This window comes from Lonchura striata, chromosome 10 (assembly GCF_046129695.1).
Source record: "Lonchura striata isolate bLonStr1 chromosome 10, bLonStr1.mat, whole genome shotgun sequence".
Classification (NCBI taxonomy): domain Eukaryota; kingdom Metazoa; phylum Chordata; class Aves; order Passeriformes; family Estrildidae; genus Lonchura; species Lonchura striata.
This window is the reverse complement of record NC_134612.1, coordinates 19,032,893-19,053,598: the sequence shown is the minus strand read 5'-3', so window position 1 is coordinate 19,053,598 and position 20,706 is coordinate 19,032,893. Positions and strand designations below refer to the sequence as shown.

At 41.6% G+C, this 20,706-nt stretch overlaps 2 protein-coding genes across 6 annotated transcripts in view; one reads left to right on the top strand and one right to left on the bottom strand.

Annotated features, from left to right (window-relative positions):
* MCF2L2 (MCF.2 cell line derived transforming sequence-like 2) overlaps window positions 1-20,706 on the bottom strand; it is a 156,897-nt gene that overhangs the window by 67,214 nt on the left and 68,977 nt on the right. For all 5 annotated transcript variants that reach the window (XM_021543705.3, XM_021543715.3, XM_021543689.3 and 2 more), the window contains exons 14-15: window positions 13,709-13,812; window positions 12,222-12,310 (exon numbers count right to left, since the gene is read on the bottom strand). In XM_021543705.3, coding sequence (XP_021399380.2) covers window positions 12,222-12,310; window positions 13,709-13,812 — 193 coding nt within the window. The remainder of the gene's footprint in view (window positions 1-12,221; window positions 12,311-13,708; window positions 13,813-20,706) is intronic.
* Window positions 7,094-8,547, top strand: B3GNT5 (UDP-GlcNAc:betaGal beta-1,3-N-acetylglucosaminyltransferase 5). Its single transcript, XM_031505620.2, has one exon. The coding sequence runs from the start codon at window positions 7,272-7,274 to the stop codon at window positions 8,406-8,408; it is 1,137 nt and encodes a 378-aa protein (XP_031361480.2). The 5' UTR covers window positions 7,094-7,271; the 3' UTR covers window positions 8,409-8,547.

The window sequence follows — 20,706 nt, the reverse complement described above, 5'->3', positions numbered from 1 at the left end:
GAATGTTCACCTTCATGGGAAGTCAGGTATCTGTTCAACCTGAGAATTCCTCAACACATACACAAAGAGAATGTAAGAATGCTGCTGTACCATCCCAGGAAACTGTACCCTCAGTAGGAGCTTCAGGCAAACTCAAGAGCTTGCAGGTGAAGCCTGCATTGGAAGTTGCAAAAGATGGGTTATATGTTCTTGAAACAAAATTTGCAAAGCTACTGTCAGTCATTGCTGCATTATGTTCCTTATTGATGCAACATCTGTGACCTGATTGTAAACTTTTCATAGATCTTTGGAACACACGACTATTTCCTTTTGTTAATTCCATTGCCATTGTGACTATGTTTTCCTAAAGAATACTTGTCTGAGCTGGTTTCCATTTCTGAGCAGTTTGGGCAGAACAAGGTGTAACAGGGGGAGTCTACATTTTTGAAATTATTTTCTTTGCAGGCTGTTTGTGACTTCTTTTCTTCTTGGTGCTTGCAAATTATGTAGGAAGGCAGCCTTAGCTAAGCAACTTACTGCATCTTTTTTTCCTAAAGTGATCTTCTGTCACTATGGCAGGAAGTTCTAGAAGTGCCAGGAACTGTCCTTTATTTTGTGGCACAGGTCACATAACAGAAGAACCTGAAGATTAATATGTAAGTGCTTAATATATAAGAAGTTTTTAAAAAGTGGGAAGTGAAGAAGGAGGACATAGGCTTGGGAAGAGATGACAGATAACATGACTTGTGAAGACACGTCAACAACAAAAAAACCATCAGAGGAACCTGGGTTACATAATCTTGTAGCTAAGCAGTAAAGTCCATTCAGGCTTTGCTCCCACTAATTTAGACGCATACTTTTGTCATCTTCAATTACTCAATCATAATGAAAAATCTTGATAAACTTGTGTCTTGATGGCTTATTTGATGTGTGAACTTGGCTAGATTTCCTTTGGACTTTGTGTAAACAGTACATAAATCAATACTAGAGACGGGAGAGTTCAATTTCACAGGAATTATAACTGTTTAAATTGCTTCAAACACAGCAAAAAAGGTTTCCAATTTTACTTAACAAATAAAACTCTCAAACATATCAAGACATGGTCTTTGAACCCCATAGTCCCTTTCTAAGATATTTTAAAAGCTTCTAAAAAATCCAACTCACTCTTTTCAGGATTGTTCCATCCTTACACTAGACTTGACACATCTCTCTGAATTTAAAGCCAGGAATGATAATCTTGGCCCATGCAGCATTAACTGCAACATAATCTTCCTCTGTCACCTCTGTGGCTGGGCACATTCCTTTAGTGCGTAGAAGTGGTGACATCTCATGTCACATCTGACATCAAGATGGAGCAAGCAGGATGGAGTGCAGCTGAAACACACCCCTACAATGTGACTTCTAACCTGGGCATCCATTCCAGTGTCAAACAAGCTGATACGGAGTAGCTCGTGTGACAGAACTATCCCAAGCTTAAAGCAAAAGCCTGTCCTAGGGCTTCAAAATTTCTGTAGCACTAGAGCCTGGCAGTAGGCTTAGAATTGAAAAGACTGAAAGCTTTAGAAACTGTGTGTTACATCAGGTTCTACAAAAGAAAATCCTTGCGTCCTATTGTGCACTTAGGTTGGCACAGCTGGACCTCAATTAGCCACTTTCTGATAATTCTTTCAGGGATTCAGCATGTTGCTTTTTGGAGGGTAAGAGGATGGGAGGAGCTAAATTTGGATTGTTGAGCAACTATATAAACTCCAGAGCTGTTGCTAGCTGTGGAAGGTTAGTGTGGTAAGGATGAGAGGGCAGAGTGACTGTGAGGCTGTCCCCAAAAGCCAAGGACAGACAATACATGGACATAGAAAGCAGCAGCTCTTCAGATTATTTCTGTTTGGAACTAGGCAATGTTTGAGGTCTTCAGTCTTTCTGATAGATCTTCTGAACTTTAACCAAGAGTTGCTGATATGAAAGGGCCAATTGCTACAAGCTGACTGTAAAAAATGGTTCTATCTAAAATAGTGTTTTGTGGTATATCCTGGCAAAGCCATTGTGATCTGAACTTATCTTCTGTCCTAGGTGGGAAGAGTGAAAAATAACTACACATTATGATCTTTGTCCTAAAATACATGTCATGCTGGGAGGTGGTGTATTGAAGCCTACCCTGTGTATGGTACCACATGACAAAATTTGTAACTGGGAGTTTTGAGATGTTTTCTCTGGGCAGTCTTAGTTGGTCTCTTGGATTTAGGTTTTTATCAGGGTGATATTAGTTGGAAAAATCTCCATGTTAGACGTCTTTTGTGTAAATGTTGTCTCTTCCTAGTTCTTCCTGTGAGGGTCTGTGCCTCTGGTGCATCATGTCTAGAGTGTCTTTATTTCTCTTTAGGATGTGTCTTGTTTGCCTCTCCTTAGCTGACTTTCCAAAACTCTTCTACTTCTATCCTGAAACAAACTTCATACTGACTTTTTTCAAAAGTTAAAGTAGGTCCCTAAGGATTTGCTTTTCCATAGTGGCCACTCTTCAAACTATTGAGTTTGCAAGTCAAACTATGTCAGCTCCTCTTTCACCCTAGAATACATTCCAGATGCAAAACACAGAACAGTGGACAGTTGCTACAATGAGTCATGCTTGTGGAAGTACTGAAAGGTTAAATAAACTCCATTAGCAAAGACAGGATTGCTACAGGATGGCAAAAGCCTGCAGTACTTGCAGCTGGGGGGAATACCATAGGCAGCTCTAATCTTAAATCTGCAGAAAGAAAGGCAGTTAGGAACTGTGTAGGGATCCTTGGTTCTTACAATCTTTTTCCAATATTGGAGTAGATTTAACAGCTTTCAAGCCGCAAGTAAGAAATTGCACAACAAGAGGAAATCAAGTAAGAAAAAAAATCAAGAAAGGAAATCAAGTAAGAAAATGCACAACAAGAGGAAAACCACCTTAGTTATGGTCAGAAAAATGACTGTCAAGTGCGGTTTTATCTCTGTTCCATGGTGTTTCCTCTTGCTAGGGAGAACACATTGATGAGTTGGATTGCTTTGTTTTCCTGGAATGATGAAATTTGAATAGCAGTAAATAGCTGCTCTGTTGTCTTGACTTGTTTTCCAGGTAAGGGAAGGACAACATGACTAAGTCCAAAGGCTGGGTTATAAAAAGTTCTGATAATCAAAGAGACCCTACTTGGGCATTTGTACCTTCAGCACACATCTCCATGCTTTTTTTGAGAGATGGAGGAGTGGGTATAGACCATCTTAAATTTCATCAGTATTGCTCATCTATAGTCACATATTACCTGAGAAATATTTTTCTGAGGAGAATTCTGAACAACTTTTGTTTACTAACGGTTCATCCAATTCCACTGAACTAGAACAAGGAAATGACAGACCAGATTGTTCCAGCCCTTAGCCAGTTAATTTTACAGCTCTTTTTTTTTTCCTCATAGGAAAAATTCTCTTACCAGCATCCCTGACTACAGGAAAGGGTGTTAGGGAGCAGAAAACTGAGTCTATGCATGCCTCTTGTCCCATGCTACCTGCTCCATATTTAAAGCTATTGCCATGACGTGTTTTGTGGTGGGTTTTTTTGGTGGGTGTGTGGGTTTGGTTTGAGTGTTGTTGATTTTGTTTTTTTTCTGGAGACTGTTTTTTTTTCCCTTGTGGGGAATAACTGTCATATAGGTTAGTTTCACTGCTAGCTTGCAGTGACCATGTCCTTTTTATCTGTGGTGTTGGCTGTTGTCTCCTTTTACGTGATGGCTTTGGCAATTGCAGACTGTTTCCTGAACTTCTTATCCAAGTGTAATCCAAAAAAGTTGTATTTGGTGATGACTATCCTTGTGTTTACCAAGGTAAACTTTGCTTTAGGTGGTTAAATAGATTGCCTTGTGCTCCCTTTGCTTTCAGTCCTCTGTTTTATAATTATCATCATGGCAGTGAACAACCTGACTACTTGGTGGCTTCAGACTCCCTCCTTCAAAAGAAGCTACCAAAAGTTGGGATTTCTATAACGCTCCAGCTTGTCTTCATCCCTGTGCTTCATCTGAAACAAGAGTAAGCTTTGCAATAGTGTTCTATTGTAAAGTTGCTGAGTTTATAACTCTGACGTGCATTGTTTAACTTCATGTTTCCAAAATAAAAAGGGTTTAAACTGATACTATAAAAAGTGCTGACTGACTTTTATTCACCAAACTGCCCATACAGCTTTTCTGTTATGCATTACAATCTGCAATCCTCGGGTACACCAATGCATGGTTTCCATTTTGAGCAGCTGGTCCCCTTCCTGGAGCACCACAAAATTGCCCCAGGTATTCTTATCACTGTATACTCTGTTGTGTTCTCATCATGCTATTCTAGTTACAAGACTTCAGATGGCTAAAACAATCTCAAAATATTTGTGTTGCAAATAACTTCTGACTTGAAAGTGATAGCTTGTGTTCTCTTGCTTCTGGGATTGTTTCCATACAACAAGTGCTTAGTTCGTGGGATGTCATTCCTTATGGTGCTAGTCCTACACCTCTTGCTTGAGAGCTGATTTTGGCTTTTTATGGGATGAACAAGTAGTTGCTACTTCAGGCTGCTCATGTTTGTGATACAGAAGAGACAACCCTGGCTACAAGAACCAAATTATAACATGTAGGGCAAGAAGGCTGAACTTGGGTGGCTTTTTGTGCTTTGGATTCTTCACACTTAAACCCTGGCCGGTAGCAGAGACAGTGGTGCTGTAAGTGTGAGTGGTGCGGTGTTGAGAGGTGTACCTGTGGCAGGGGTGCCTAACGGGAGAGTCAGTGAGTGTGTGTGTCTGTGTGCCAGTCCGTGTGTCCGTGTGTCAGTCTGTATGCCAGTCCGTGTGTCCCAGGTAACATGGGTGTCCGAAGGGGTCGGGCAGAGCCTGTGTGTTTGGGTGTCCGTGTGTCCGTGTGCCTGCGTGCCAGTCTGTGTGTCCCGGGTAACTTGGGTGCCTGAAGGTGCAGGCCGGCAGAGCCTGTGTGTCCGTGTGTCTGTGTGTCAGTCCATGTGTCCGTGTGCCAGTCCATGTGTCCCCGCTAACTCGAGTGCCCCAGAGGGACTGGGCAGAGTCCGTGTCTGTGTGTCTGTGTGTCTGTGTGTCTGTGTTTCAGTCCATGTGTCAGTCCATGTGTCTGTGTGTCAGTCCGTGTGTCCTGGCTAACTTGGGCACCGGAGGGGCTGGGCAGAGTCTGTGTGTCCCTGTGTCCGTGTCTCAGTCCGTGTGTCCGTGTCTCAGTCCGTGTGTCCGTGTGCCTGTCCGTGTGTCCGTGTGTCAGTCCGTGTGTCCATGTCTCAGTCCGTGTGTCCTGGCTAACACGGGTGCCAGAGGGGCCGGGCAGAGTCTGTGTGTTTGTGTGTCTGTGTGTCAGTCCCTGTGCCGTGTGTCGGTCCGTGTGTCGGTCCGTGTGTCGGTCCGTGTGTCCGTGTGTCGGTCCGTGTGTCGGTCCGTGTGTCGGTCCGTGTGTCAGTCCGTGTGTCCGTGTGTCGGTCCGTGTGTCAGTCCGTGTGTCGGTCCGTGTATCCGTGTGTCAGTCCGTGTGTCAGTCCGTGTGTCGGTCCGTGTGTTGGTCCGTGTGTCCGTGTGTCGGTCCGTGTGTCCGTGTGTCCGTGTGTCGGTCCGTGTGCCTGTCCGTGTGTCCGTGTGTCGGTCCGTGTGCCGGTCCGTGTATCCGTGTGTCGGTCCGTGTGTCGGTCCGTGTGTCGGTCCGTGTGTCCGTGTGTCGGTCCGTGTGCCGGTCTGTGTATCCGTGTGTCGGTCCGTGTGTCGGTCCGTGTGTCGGTCCGTGTGTCCGTGTGTCGGTCCGTGTGTCGGTCCGTGTGTCGGTCCGTGTCTCAGTCCGTGTGTCCGTGTGCCGGTCCGTGTGTCGGTCCGTGTGCCGGTCCGTGTGTCGGTCCGTGTGTCGGTCCGTGTCTCAGTCCGTGTGTCCGTGTGCCGGTCCGTGTGTCGGTCCGTGTGTCGGTCGGTGTGTCGGTCCGTGTCTCAGTCCGTGTGTCGGTCCGTGTGCCGGTCCGTGTATCCGTGTGTCAGTCCGTGTGTCGGTCCGTGTGCCGGTCCGTGTGTCGGTCCGTGTGTCGGTCCGTGTCTCAGTCCGTGTGCCGGTCCGTGTGTCCGTGTGCCGGTCCGTGTGTCAGTCCGTGTGCCGGTCCGTGTGCCGGTCCGTGTGTCGGTCCGTGTCTCAGTCCGTGTGCCGGTCCGTGTGCCGGTCCGTGTGCCGGTCCGTGTGTCGGTCGGTGTGTCGGTCCGTGTCTCAGTCCGTGTGCCGGTCCGTGTGCCGGTCGGTGTGTCCCGGCTCGCTCGCTGGGTGCCGCAGGGGCCGGGCGGCAGCGGCCGTTGCGGGCTGCCCGCGCCCCGCGCCCCGCGGCCGTTGGGCCCAACGGGCGCTCGCTCCCCTCAGGCCGGCGGGGCCGGGCGGGGCCGGGCGGGGCCGGCCTGGGGCTTGCGGCCACCGAGGTGCGGGACGAGGCCGCGGCGACGTGCCCAGGGCTGGGGGAGAAGGAGCGGCGCGGGCGGGGCCCCGAGCGTGGCCCGGCGCTCGCTGCCCGGGAGCAGTCGCGGGGCTCCGCCTGGCTCCGGGTCCAGCCGACCGCCGGCCCAAGAGGCATTTGTGTGCCTTTTGTAAACCCGGCCGTTCGTCGGTGCGGCGCTCCCCGGGCCTAGAGGAGTTTAAAAGATTGTCATCCACCCGCTAACGGCAGCGGGGGTTTCTAAGAAAGAGGTTTCTGTGTCAGTCTCCTCTCTCACTGGCCTCCACAAGCTTGCTCCGGGCCACTGACTGCCTCTGACTTGCTGCCAGTCGGCTCTTTTTTTTTTTTAATTTAAATTTTGAGGAGTGGGAGGGATGTGTGCATGTGGGTGGTGATGGGCAATGACTGAAAAGTCGGCTCATTTCCATGACCAAACCTAAAACCAAATGTGTCAATAACAGCTCACTTAAACTTCTCTCTTCTCTCCCTTCAGAATTGGCAGGTGTTCATCTTCATGAAGGAAAGAAACACTAGAAGTTCAGACTAGAACTGTAGTGTTTGCATCAAGATGCCCCAAAGGGAAAATACTCATCTGCAAGCCTCATCTTTCAAAACTGCCTGTGTTCTTTCAATCAAAAGAAAATGTTTTTTGAGAAAGATGACTTGTGAAGTCTGTGAACAAAGCTGTCTTCACAAGGATGCTGAATGAAAGACATCATGCCTTACAAGGGACACTTATCTTGAAGGGTGACACTGTGCTCTTAAACTAAAACACAGGCACTGTAAAAGCACTGCTCCTGAACAAAAATAAGGATTATAAAAACTGCATCAGAATGTTTGTTAGTCCCAGAAGAGTCAGAAAATGCCATTTTTTGCAGATATGTGCCACTTGCTTCATACTGTGTCTCATGATTTTTTGGGTACCATTTGATAATCACATTATGAGCCATATGAAGTCCTATTCCTACAGATACCTCATAAATAGCTACCATTTTGTGAATGACAGCCTATCTATCAGCAGGGATAACCTGAACAGAGTATCAAGATACCAGTACTTGATCAACCACAGAGAGAAATGTCAGCAGCAGGATGTCCTTCTCCTATTGTTTGTGAAGTCTTCTCCTGAAAACCGTCATCGAAGGGATGCAATTAGACAAACTTGGGGTAATGAGAAGTATGTTCGTTCTCAACTTAATGCCAACATTAAAACCCTTTTTGCTTTAGGACGACCAACACACCATCTGCGGAAAATACAGCAGCAAAGAGAACTTGAGCTCGAAGACCAGAAATACCAGGATCTGATTCAGCAAGACTTCTTGGATACTTTTCACAATCTTACTCTTAAATTGCTTTTGCAGTTTAGCTGGGTGAATGCCTACTGTCCTCATGCCAGGTTCATTATGTCTGCAGATGATGACATATTTATCCATATGCCAAATCTCATTGATTATCTCCAAAGCCTCACACAAATGGGTGCTCAAGATCTCTGGATTGGTCGTGTCCATCGCGGATCCCCTCCCGTAAGAGACAAGAGCAGCAAATACTATGTTCCATATGAAATGTACCAGTGGCCCTCATACCCTGACTACACAGCAGGAGCTGCATATGTAATATCAAATGATGTAGCAGCTAAAGTCTATGAGGCTTCATTGACTCTGAATACAAGTCTTTATATAGATGATGTTTTCATGGGTCTCTGTGCTAATAAAATGGGAATTGTACCACAATATAATGTATTTTTTTCTGGGGAAGGAAAGGCTCCATATCATCCCTGTATTTATAACAAGATGATGACATCTCATGGACACGTAGATGATCTTCGCCAGCTCTGGAAGGAGGCTACAGATCCCAAAGTTAAAAAGATTACTTCAGGGATTTGGGGTAGAATGTACTGCAAACTAGTCAAGATTGTGCTTCTCTGTAAACTGTACTATGTGGACACGTATCCTTGTTCAGCTGCGTTTTCTTAATACTTGAATATCTGCATTTAAGATCCACTGAGCCAAGACAGAGCAACAACATTTTAGGTGTTTATCCAAAATATATGTAAACATGGAAAGAGGTAAAATTTACATATGAATACTTGGGGTGGGCAGAGGGAGAAGAAGATGATGGTCCCAGGGTCCCAGATTCTGTTCAGAGACTTACTGGAATAGCTCTCCTGTTATACTTCAACTTTTTACATTGTAGCCTGTTTTTTTACACCTTTCAAGGGATGCAAGTCTGGATTACAAGTGAACTCTAATGGACTTGACTTCTAGACTTTGTAATGCTTGTCGAAAATATGTTTCTTTGAACTTGTCAGTAAGTCTTGATGATTTTTATAAAAGCTATGTGAACTAAAGCATGTGGCAAAAAAAAACCCCCTGTTATACCAGAATGGAGTAGACCTTTCAAAGCATGAGGAAAGTGGAACTTCTGACTTGATGAATGAGGCTGGCTATCACAGTAGTTTAAGGTAGTGTAAACTCTCTACAAATATTCACCATTTTTCAGTGCTTCATACAAAGTCAGTCTGAACATGCACAGCTGACAAATAGTGAGTGCTAGAAGTGAAGACCTGCTACAATTGTTTTGTCAAAGCTGCCTAAATCTGAAATAGGGAAACTGTCTGGATGCCCTCTGATTTAGTGGTTTTAAATAACAAAGGAACCCCCTTTAGAACTGGAAGCTATAAAAAACCAAATACCACTCACGTGACTGGTTGGGCTAATATTTCTCTGTTTTCTGAAAACTGAATCAGCACATTAAAAAAGCTCAATCTTTAATAAGCAAGTTAGTTAAATTTTCTCCTAATAATGCTTCTGTTTTCCAATATTCTAGAGGTGAAAAGCTAGCAAAAGTCCCTGGGAATGTTACTTAGAGCTAGTTAAAGACTTAAAAAAGAAAAATTTAATGCTTGTACTAACAGAGAGGGAGGGTATTTTCTGTACAAACTGACTTTGCATTGAAGGGATAGGAAGATGGTGATTCACACCAACTCAGTTCACAAATCATAATAACTAAAATATTTCTCCTGAAGTCAAAATTGTCTTTAAAATTCCAGGGTTGTTTGTGTCCACAAACCCCTGTACCTTGAATATATCTCAACGTGAATATCACTTGCAAGGGAACAAAATGCCTGTGCTTTGTAAGCTAAAACAGAGCTAAGTGATGTGCAAACTGCAGCCCTTATGAGTTGTCCTGTGGTGCCATAAAGATACTGCAGAGAACCAGAGTTGCGGGCTGCCTGCAGTCCTTGCACAGCTCAGTCATGGTGCTTCCACAGACTCTCAGGACAGATATCTTAGTTGCTAATTTCCAAAGCTGTGGCAGCTGTACAGGACTTGCTAGTTTGAAGCTGTGAGTAGTAAATTTGGTGTAACTAATGGCTACTGCTCTTGGAGCTGCAGGTTTTGTGGTTTGAATGGATAATGGCACCTGTCAGTGCAGACAGAATCCAGGAGAGAGCTTGCTGACTATTCTTTAAGCTCTTCAGATGGAGGGTAGGTAGTTTCTGGAACTAAGTCAAACATGTAACTTTGTATCATTGGTTTTACAGAAAGAAGATAAGATTCCTAACGGGTTCCAAATGTTGGGCATATAAAGAGCTCACAAAGAAATAATTTATCAGCATCAGAATGACTGACAAGTATGACAAGTACAGCTATACTTCAGAAAGAACAAATCCAGTTCCTTTTCTTGCCTAAACAAATGGATAATAGCACTGGGGATGTAGATCTTTCTAACCTGTTGCATACAGAGAAAATGAATGCACATATAGAGAAAGTATTATTGTGTATTGAAGGAAAGCTGCTTCATCAGATTTCTGACTTCTTGTGAGCTGTTTAAATCAACAAAGCTGCACAGCAAAACTGCACTGCTAGAAAAGCCACCCTGTTCACTGAAGGGAAAGAGGGTCTTCATATGCAGTATGCAACCAAAATGTGCTAGTAAGACTATAGTCTTCCAGCATATCTACGTGTCGGGATTTGTTTTCACTCGTATTCGCAAATGTAAAGTAATCTTTAAGTAGCTTTAAATAGCTAACATCTAAAACGCTGCTTAAATGTAGTTGCCATTATCTGAAAATCACTTTTGACCATTGAAATACTATGTGTTACAGTTGGTTTGAGCTTTGTTTGGATTGTTTCTTAATCTTAAAAGGGCCTTGTTTGTAGTAGGCATTTTCTTTTGCTGCAGTGAAAAGAAGTTGCTTGTTGAATAAAAAGGAAAGCATGAAGGTACACCTTTCAAAAAATAGAAAAGACATAGAAAACTTCATCTTTTCTGGTTCTAAACACAAATTAAGATTTGTACACTTCCATCAGGAATCCTTTTTAACAATAATCTCAGTGCTCCAATGCAGGGCTGATAGGTTTTACTTCAAATAAAACTGTATCAGCCTGAATGGTCACTCCTCATAAAGAGTTTGACATTGTTGCACAGCATATTTAATGCTATTTTTTTTACCTGTTTGTTTGGTTTGCATCAGTTTCCCTTTGATATTACTAATTTTTATACAAAGTATTCAATATTTATTCTTAAAGTTTGCTCTGTACCACAGAAAGATAGTTGTTTTGTAAAATTTGTTTTGAATAAACAGACTTATTTCTTTTAAAAAAAGTAAGAATACAGAAAAGGTAAATATCTCTTGTTGCTTTCTTTGTAACTGACAGGATCAATTCTGATACTTTTAAGTGTTGTTCCGAGTTCCCTTTTACAAGAGGACTTCAAACTGCCCCTCATTCTCCCCTTGCCTCTGATGTGTGCAAAAGGCAAAATTTGTGTTCCCAAGAAAAGAGAGAGCTCACAAATTTGTTTAACAAGCTTCTAGGTCTAAAGCTGTGTAAAATTGCCAGGTATTAGAAGCTGAACCTGTTGTTATGGTTATAATTTGTATGTTCTCTTCAGGCAGCCATTCCCCTGGAGATGCATATGTGTCTACACAAGATTTCAGATCATACTTTGGAAAAGTAGCTGGTGGTTTGGGGACCAGACATGGTATTTTCATAGGGTATAATTAAATTCAGATAATTATGATTTGTATGTCTCTCCAATTTGTCTGACATAATGTATCAAGTTAGGGATTTTACAGGTGGAGTCATTTGCATCAGGTAACTCAGTGTACAAGACAGGGGCATAACTAAAGCATGAATTATCTAAATGACAGTGAAGAAGAGAACAAAGGAAATTAAGTCAGGATTGTGGCATTTGGCTTCTTTGCAGGGGGGTTTTGTTGTGGGTTTTTTGTTTTCTGGGGTTTTTTTATTTAATTGTTCCCTTTGACCTAGAAACTGCAGTTCAGCTAAAATTGTGTTTGCTTGATACTTTTTGTGGAAGTGATTCAAATAGCTGGTGCTTTAGAATGCATTGTTAATAATTTTTTTCTCAAGCTTTTGCAGAAATTTGAGCTTGCAGTTAAAAAACCTGGAAGCCCCTCAGAGGTATATAGTCAAATGTGAATATTCTGAACACTATGAGAGGATCTTTTTAACACCAGGGTTTTTCTGTAAATACATGCAAGACTTATTCTAATGACTTATTTTCTCAAATCTTGTAATTAATACTTCTAAGAGAAAAAAACTGTAAAAAAGCCCCAACCCAAAAACCATAACTCTTATTTGCTTTTCCATCTGCTAGACTCGGCATAAATGCATGGCTGTATTTCAGTGACTTCATTATTGCTAATTATTTATTAATCTGGGGGAACTTCAAAGAGGTTGTAGAGAATGTACTACAAATGCAGCAATTTGCATTCTAAGAAGAAAAAAAAATACAGCAGCTCATATGTGCAGCCTTACCTCCTCCTTGTTGACAAGTTCTCATCACTTTCACTGGTCACCAGGACTCTGCTAGATCCTCCTTGACTGGCTTCATGCATCACTTCAATCTGAATGAGAAGGACATGTTAAAACTGAAAATAATTACTGATGCTTTCATTTAGAGAACTTTAACTCTTTGAAAGAATAAAAATCAGGTCCTACCTAACCTAGAAAGTCACTAGACAAGTTCAAATAATTGAATTCTAGATGTGCAGAAATATCTCCTATTTATAATCTCCATCCTTGCTCAGTGCTGGTGTGTAGGCATTCCTTACTCCAGGCAAAGTCATTATATTCTTGCACCACAGAAGGGGAATTACCTCCTTGTGTAGATAATTACAGGCATAATAATCTGTTCTTTAGACTCTGGAATACTATTTTTTCATTTCCTGTCTGAAGCCAACCCAAAGACTTCACATTTCCAGAGTTCTTTGTAGAATGTCCTGTGGAGGAATCTGGGAATCCTCCGTGTGCCTCTGCGAAGTGTCTGTGTCCCAGCAGCAGTGCTGGGTGAGGCAGTGCTGAGCACAGGCCCCTGTGCAGAACCCGTGCCCAGGCTGAAACAGAGCTTTTGCACAGCTCCAGTGTTTGTTTTGATGAACACTCATATACTCTCTTGTCCAATCTTGCAGAGTTGGATCATTTCAAGTGCTCTCCAGGCAAGTTTTCAGCAGGCTTTTCCTCCTTTTGCCTGCAGCTTTAAGAGCACCAAGCACTACTTGCACTTACTCAACAGCCAATCTCTTCAAATTCAGTTAAACAACCCATCTGCTGAGTTTGCTGTTAATCCAGGCTAATACCTAAATCCCAGCAGAATCCAACTTCCCGAGCACTTTCATTTCTAAGGGCTGATTCTTGCATTCTATATTGCTAAATTATTTAGCTGGTTGATGATAATGATGGAATCCAGTAATGAACTGTCCTCATATGAACTATTACCAGAACAATGGGGAGGAAAGGGAGGGGGCAGAATTTGCAGTGTAGTATTGGAAAGTGGATTTAAAAATTAATGAATGGATGTTTTATAAAGCCTATACCATGCTGCTGCATACACCTAACTACGTGGGAGAAATGCAACTGATTACCTGCATTACTGATGAGAGTAAAACTAATTCTGCAGTCACCTTCTGTCAGTTTAGGCAAAGAGGAGACCCACCTGGATGTTCCTGCTCATAACAGTGTTTTACTCTGTGCTTATTGCTGAAGGTATGGGCTGTGCTGGCCATTTCAGAGAATGGATTGCATTTAATTTTTGCTTTCAGCTTTGGATGAATAAAGATGAAATGAACAAATCAGGGTTGTGGATAACAGACAGTTGGGTTAAAATAGCTTGTCCTTATCAGAGAGTTAACTTAGAAATGCTCCATTTTAAAAAAAATTCTAAGTATAGATATGTAAATCTATATTTATGAGGTTTTTGAGTTCTCTTGCAATATGGGATGTCCCCAAATTACAAGTAATCCTACCTTAATTCCACCTTTTGTCTTCTTAATGCTTTTCTTTTTTGATAACTCTACTTCAGAAACAGTCTTTGGAGGGCAGGAAATTTCTGTAGACCTCCTGTTGGTAGCTGAAAGAGTTAAAAAAGAAAGTAACATTAGAAAATGTGCTAAAAACAAAAATTCTTCTTCCTAATAAAAGCAATTAACAAAGTGGTAAATGAGACTTGACTTAGAGAACTGAGCTGTGCTGGGGCAGTGATGGACTGGGTGGAACAAGGGATGGGTTCCCTTGTTCAGTGCTGCACTGTGTCTTAAACTGGCGTTTTCAGCTCCACACTGAAAGGATTGCTTTGGTTTGGCTTCCCCTGGGAAAACCATCTCTGGGACAGCACAGGTAAATGTCAGCCAGCTGCACCAACTTGGGTAATTGTCACTTGCATGGTGTTGCTTGTGTGGGTTCCCAGGAAATTTTGTTTCTGGTAATGGTTTGCTGATTGGTGTTTGATTAAAGGATTGTTCCCTGTAAGGTTTCATTACATGAACAACTCTGAAAAGAGAAATTGCAGGGGTTCAGCAAGGCACAATGATATGTGTGTAAGGACAAAATCTGAAGATATTATTTCAGAATGTGCCCTGTTGTGTCAGGTTTGGTGGCCCAGCTGAGGTTACTGGACAGTCATCCTTAACAACGAAACCACTTGTGCTGAGCCTGCTGTCCAAAGCAAAGAGTTGGAATAAACGATGAGATGGGGAATAATACATTTGGCTTGAGTAGAAAATAATATCTATTACAGCTTTATCTTTGTTGTAGATTGGTAATGAGTTCATAGCACATGTAAGTACAAGGCAAACAACACTCTCCCTTCATTGCTGAATTGATATGGGCAGCCATTCATGTCATGGGTGAAAACATGAAAGCCAGATGAAATGCTGAAAGAATCTGGGTCAGACAACAAAGAACAAAATTGAGGTTAAGTCCTTTTCTTTTTTATTCTGGCAAAACTTTATAATTGAACAAGCTTTTTTTCTAAGAATAAAAGCTGGTGTTTTCAAATGCATCTGGCAACATTTTGTTTAAGAGGGTTTCACCAAGTTTAATGTTTTGAAGTGTTGAGAGTCTTGATAGTCATTAACTTTTTCTTCTTTGGGAGAAGCTAAGGGATACAGTAAAAAAGATGCAGACATTTTTGAATGAGGAAGACCTAGTATCAAAGGTTTGATATAGGAGAGGTCTGAATACTTTTTAAAAAGAAACACCTTGACAAAATTTCAAATGCCCTTGTCATTATATTCTTCTTTTAAAGTAGTTTTTAAAAAGGCAAAAAGAAGCACATAGAAGCACCTCAAATTATATTGAGTTAAAAAGACAACATATCAGTTTTACAGGTGGTAATAATGGAAGCTGACAGTTCTTCTACCCTGTATCTTTTCAAAAGCCTTATCACACAGCTGGGAAGAGAATTAATTAAAGCAATTGTCTCCAACTCTTCCCTAAATCTTCTTGGATTTATCCGATGCTGAATGCATAAGGACTTTGCAATGCCCATATCATGCCTGTTACCTCCTCACAATGACTCCATACTAGAAAGCTTCCTCAATAGAACAGTGAAATCTGGCAGTCACCAGCAGCTATAATTGACTGGTAGAGAATTCTTGTGGTTCCCAGGACTGAGCTGAAATGCAAATGTCTCTTTTTGGCTCTCCCATCACTCAGAATATACAGCAGGGGATTTGTTTTGATTTTGAGCACTACTTTCAACAAATAGCTTTTTCCTATCCCCAAGCAAGCTTTCCCTGAAGTAGTATTTGTTCTCTTAAAGGTATTTTTATTTCACCCAAAAAGTGGTGTACTGACATTTGGGAACCAAGGGAACAAAAAGATGCAAGATGCAGCACATGGAAGCTATTGATCCTGATTGTCAAACTTCTTCATGCCTTTCTAATCAGCAGGGAGGGTGACTGCTACTGTTGGCAAAACCAGAATATTTGGTAAGTTTTCAAATGGGCCCTTTTAGTGTTTTCATATGAATCTCTGAGTAAAGTGTCTATAAGCATCAGGAAATTCACCCTTTTCTGTATTGATGCGGCCTGGAGAGTCTATTTAGCTATAAAGTGTCACCTACCACGATCATGACATAACAGGCTGTTCTCAGACCTATTACACTAAAAACTATTATCTCCTGGAGCTTCTCCCAGCTATATTCTACTTATACCTTGAAAAATCAGCATAGAATTGGCCACCAAGATATTGTTTCATAATATTACCCACACCTGAATACCCTAGATATGCTTCCAATGTCTAGTTGCCCTCTCTAAAACTGAATTCAGTCCCTCGGATTGTTCTACAATCTAATTCACAATTTTTATGGATATGTCATGGAAATTAAGGGAAGCAACAGAAATAACTTCAGAAAACATGAGGACTTTAGCTTAGAAGAGCATAGTCAGCAATACCAAGTTGTTTGGCTTATTCATTAATCAGAACATTTTGTAACTTGAAGGGATGATTGATACTGGTATGAAAACCTTTGCTGAAAGCAATCAACAGAAAAAGTGAAAAACAGTTACAACTTCGATGTCTGGATCACAACTTGAAAGCTCAGACAGCTCCAGGTGATCCAGGAAAGAGAGCACAGTACAGTTTAAATGAAAGATGGCATATTCACAAGAAGCCAAACTGCACGTGCTCCTTGATCCAGCAGCCAATTTCTCAGATCAGTTCACATTCTGAGTCTTGGCTTCTTCAGTGTGACATTTTTCAGAAAAGGAGACAGGTACAACATAAGAAAGCAGTCAAATTCAACTGAGTGTGTTTCAGAGATTAATTTGATTCATATTGACACAGTGAACTTCCCTTTCCAATTAGACCCAGAAATGAACTGAAAATAGGAAACAAGCTGCTTTAGTTATGCTCTGGAGAATTTTTCAGTTATTGATTGGCCCTTATTCAGAAACTGCTACATGTCACTGCATTTAAGTAGTTGCTGAAGGAGTACAGAAAAAACCAGCCCAAATACCTGCCAATTATTATGGTACTAATTACTGTGGAACTGGAAATATAAGGGAAACTCCCTTATAGAATTCAGTAGAGTTGGCTGTTTCAAGGTCAGTACAGTGTTGTCTTGCTGAAGAAGCTGAAAATTACAATGCTGAACTGCCTACTGAAAGAATAAAGGCACAGGAACAGAGAACTGGAAATTATCTAATGTCTGCATGGTTTCAGGGTTGTTTTCATCCTATTGTTTCACACGAGTCTCCTGGATGATACATAATGATGATTTCATTTTGAATTCATTAATATTTTAAATTGCTTGATGCTGCTTTTAAAGTAAATATTGTCAAAGGGCATTGTAAAACAGAGTTTGGGTCTGTCACTTGCATTCACTTGGAGAACCACTACACTTTTCCGATGGGGCTTTAGTAAAATTTACTGTTTTTTTATGAGCAAGTTGTATAACAAGTATGGAATTACTGTTGTATATTTAGCCTACAGCAAATGGTAAAGTGGGCTGTACTGTCCCTAAGGCTGTTAGAAAATGACAGAAACTCATGTGCCCTGTTTTGCCTTGCAGTCTCTCCACCCCTCTAAGACTGAAATAAATTCAGTGAGGAAAATTCATGCCACTTGTGAGAAAAAGCTGTGGTTTCACCCATTCGCCCCCCTGCTCCTCTGTGGCAGGACACAGGCACCACCTCTCAGGTGCTGATATCTTACAGGGGGACTACATCCCCCACTGAGGGACAGACTGAGGGACAGACAGAACTGTGGGCAGCTCCCAGGTGCTCAGAGACACTTGGATTAGTTGGTAAGTGGCCTAAGCTAGCTCTTGCTAGAATAACTCATTAGCTAGCAAGAGACACAGGCCATAGCCAAAGGTAACGATGCATACTCTGCACCTGCAAGATATTCCAAACCCCCCTCAAGTAAGTACCACACTTCACATTCAGGTGTGGGGGGAATTCCCCCATCACATTTTCCCGTTTGTTTTCTGTATGGATTTGTGCATTCTCACTAATCACCTACAGCAGAACTGAATTCTTTTGACTTGCTGTTCATGCTGTCCAACAGGAATACAAATTTGAAGATAATTAATGGCTTCATTGTTGTTTTGAATACTGGTGATGGCAAAACAATGTTTAGGCAGCTAAAGAAACACCAGAGCTGCTATGGTTTGTCACTTAATGGCTTAGGGCAGAAAGACTTTGCCATTCTTAGGCAATATAATTTAGACTTCTTCTCTCTGGCAAAATTTCTGTCAAGTGCCCTGAAAATCTGCTGATATAAGAAGCACAGAACAAGCTTCCTGCATGTGGAATATTCTTCTACAAGGATACACTACTTGGTTTCCTCTGACCCAAGTGTAATAGCAATCCCACACTCACACAACTGAAAGTATCCTCTCTTTTTTCAACTTTATTTATAGAAAAATATACTGAACTAGAAAAACTAGTGGTTTCTCAAACCATTCATGAGTCACACACACCATCTCTTCTGAGTCAGCTAATCTCTCCACAGCCTCACTTCCCCTGCACACATCCCCAGACTCTTGCAAGAAATTCTTTCTTTATCCTCTGTCCAGATGTTATTAGTTAGTGAGTGTTACACACAAATGACTGTGAGGAATGCTGGACTGGATCCAATGAGCAGTTGTATACATTTAACTGAGATAGAACCAGCTTAAATTTTATTATTTGAAGAACTGAAAAGGTTCCAGCTGTGTTCCCCTTTATGAATCTTGTGTTCCAAGTTGGCCTTTTAAGATGCTTGTATGGTGAGTCATGGATTTTGTATGTGCAATGTGCTGTTAAACATGTTATTTGTTTAACAAGCTCACAGAAATTTTGACATTTCTGCTCCTGTATTTCACATTTATGTTGCCCACAAAGAACTTCCAGGTGAACATTTTATAGCACTTTGTCCTGCCATTTTCCAGCTCTTGTGAGAAAGGTAACTAAAGCAAGACATTTTTCCTAACCATGGTCATTGAGATGGCCAAATCACCTTTCACTGAAATTTTCCAAGAATATGTGAGGTTGAAGGGAATAGTCTTTGGGAAAGTATGATTTCAAAAAGTAAGAGTCTGGGAGAATTACAAGCACATTAAAATAGATAAATGCTAACTGCAGTAATTTCTAATTGCTTGCATTATCCTTTACAGTTCTGTAGTTCATCTCATTGTGTCTGACAGACTGTGTGGTTTGACTCTGTGGACCAATTCCAATTCATTCCATGCTAAAGAGTTTTCCACAGAAATGCAGATAACAAATGTGTAGTCAAATCATCAAAAATTATGCCCTCAAAAGTGAATCAGAGCAAAAATATTTCCATAGCAAGTGCCACTTCTTTCCTCCCAACAGACATTGGGACAAATTTAGCTATTAGAATTCAAGCAGCTTCCACTGGGAGAAAATGGAGTTCTCCTTAAAATAAAGTGTCATATATACTACATAAATATTTTAAAGGCTCTTATAAAAAGGTCAACAGAGTTTTCTGCCTTTTCAGGGTTGATCTGTGAATAATATTTAATCAAATTCTCACAAACTGAAGGAGAGTCAACTCTGAGCTGCCATTCTGGATCTTCACTGAGCTAAAAGATTGCTGAGAATCACCAGAAACCACAAGGACATGCACATGAAACTATGACAGTCCTGAGAGAAACCTGAGAGAAATCTGCCCTTTCTCTCAGACATGGTATCAGCTATGCCTGTGTGCAGAAACTCCATCTCTGCCGATGTATTTGCCCATGTAAAATGGAGAGTCTGACAGTTACAATAATGGAGTATTTAATGTCTGAGCCTTTATACCTGTGAAGATTTTTCCATTAGCACTCTGAATTGGACTGAATTTTCCCAACTGCTCCCTGTTAGGAAAATGGAGAGTCAGCAAGGAAGAACAAAACAAAATCTATTCTGGAACAAATGTAACTTCTTTTCCTTTCACAGACCAACCACCCCAGTTCTGCCATGGTATTGTTACTCTGCTGCCTGGGGACAAAAGCCTTTCTTTCTGGTCTTCTGATTCTGTTTACCACATTTTATTGCCTTTGCTTGCCTTTTTATTTACACAGTCTAAGAACATGGTATTTTCCTGTTGTCATATTCTATTTTGCAAGCTTTTAGAAATATTCAGGTATGTCCTGGGTAACAAATGATGAATGAGTTAAAAAACCTGTTTCAAGAAGGTGCTCTAAGCCTCTCTCAGGTTTCCAAGATGTTGCTCAATAAATTCTCCCCATAAGTAAATGCTGATTGTGCATTGATGCCATGAATGTGAAGAAAGGACACAGAGGAAAGTCCAAAAGACGGTAGCTTCAAGAAGAGCAGAATTTCACAGCCTCATTTTCAGGCTTGGAATAGGACTCAGTGTTCCTGTTTCTATTCTCAGACACATTTCAGAGTCAGACTGTGAAACACCTTGGTGAATTCCTTGGTTTATCTCTGCTTCAGTTTTCTTTCTGAAAAAAAGAGGTTGAAATACTGACCAGTGCTTGTCAAGTGCTTTAGCATTCTGAGGGAAAGGGCACTCAGGAATTTCAAAGTATGATTCTTTGTAGCAGACAACTGGATAACACCAAAGTGATTAATAAAGAATATGTGAATATATATGCACTATTCATAGCTGTTAAAGTCATTGACTGTGAGTCCCTGGATGAGCTGTAGATACTCAGGCAGTTCTGTGTCTTTGCACAGAGGTACTCTTGGTCAGTCACTCAAGAATCTGAATGAAATGGCAGAGTCTGCTTATCAATGTCTGAACAGAACTGGGTTACACTTTGCACTTCCTTACAGCCAGAGTAGCATTTTAAAATAAATTTCAACTACCTATTATTTTACAGCAGGACATTAAAGGCTAAGCCTTGTCACACACTTATCCTATATTGGGTTGTATAACCGTGAACTGCAATTCAAGGGACAGAGCAAGGGAGCATCTCATGACTTTCTATGAAAGAGCTGATGGTATGTGGGATGGGCTGTATGAACAAGAATCAAAACTTAGAGCACTCTCATAAACCAGTGACTGT

What these genes read in the sequence shown, in the direction of transcription:
- B3GNT5 (XM_031505620.2), top strand. Translation starts at nt 7,272, where the DNA reads ATGTTTGTTAGTCCCAGAAGAGTCAGAAAATGCCATTTTTTGCAGATA.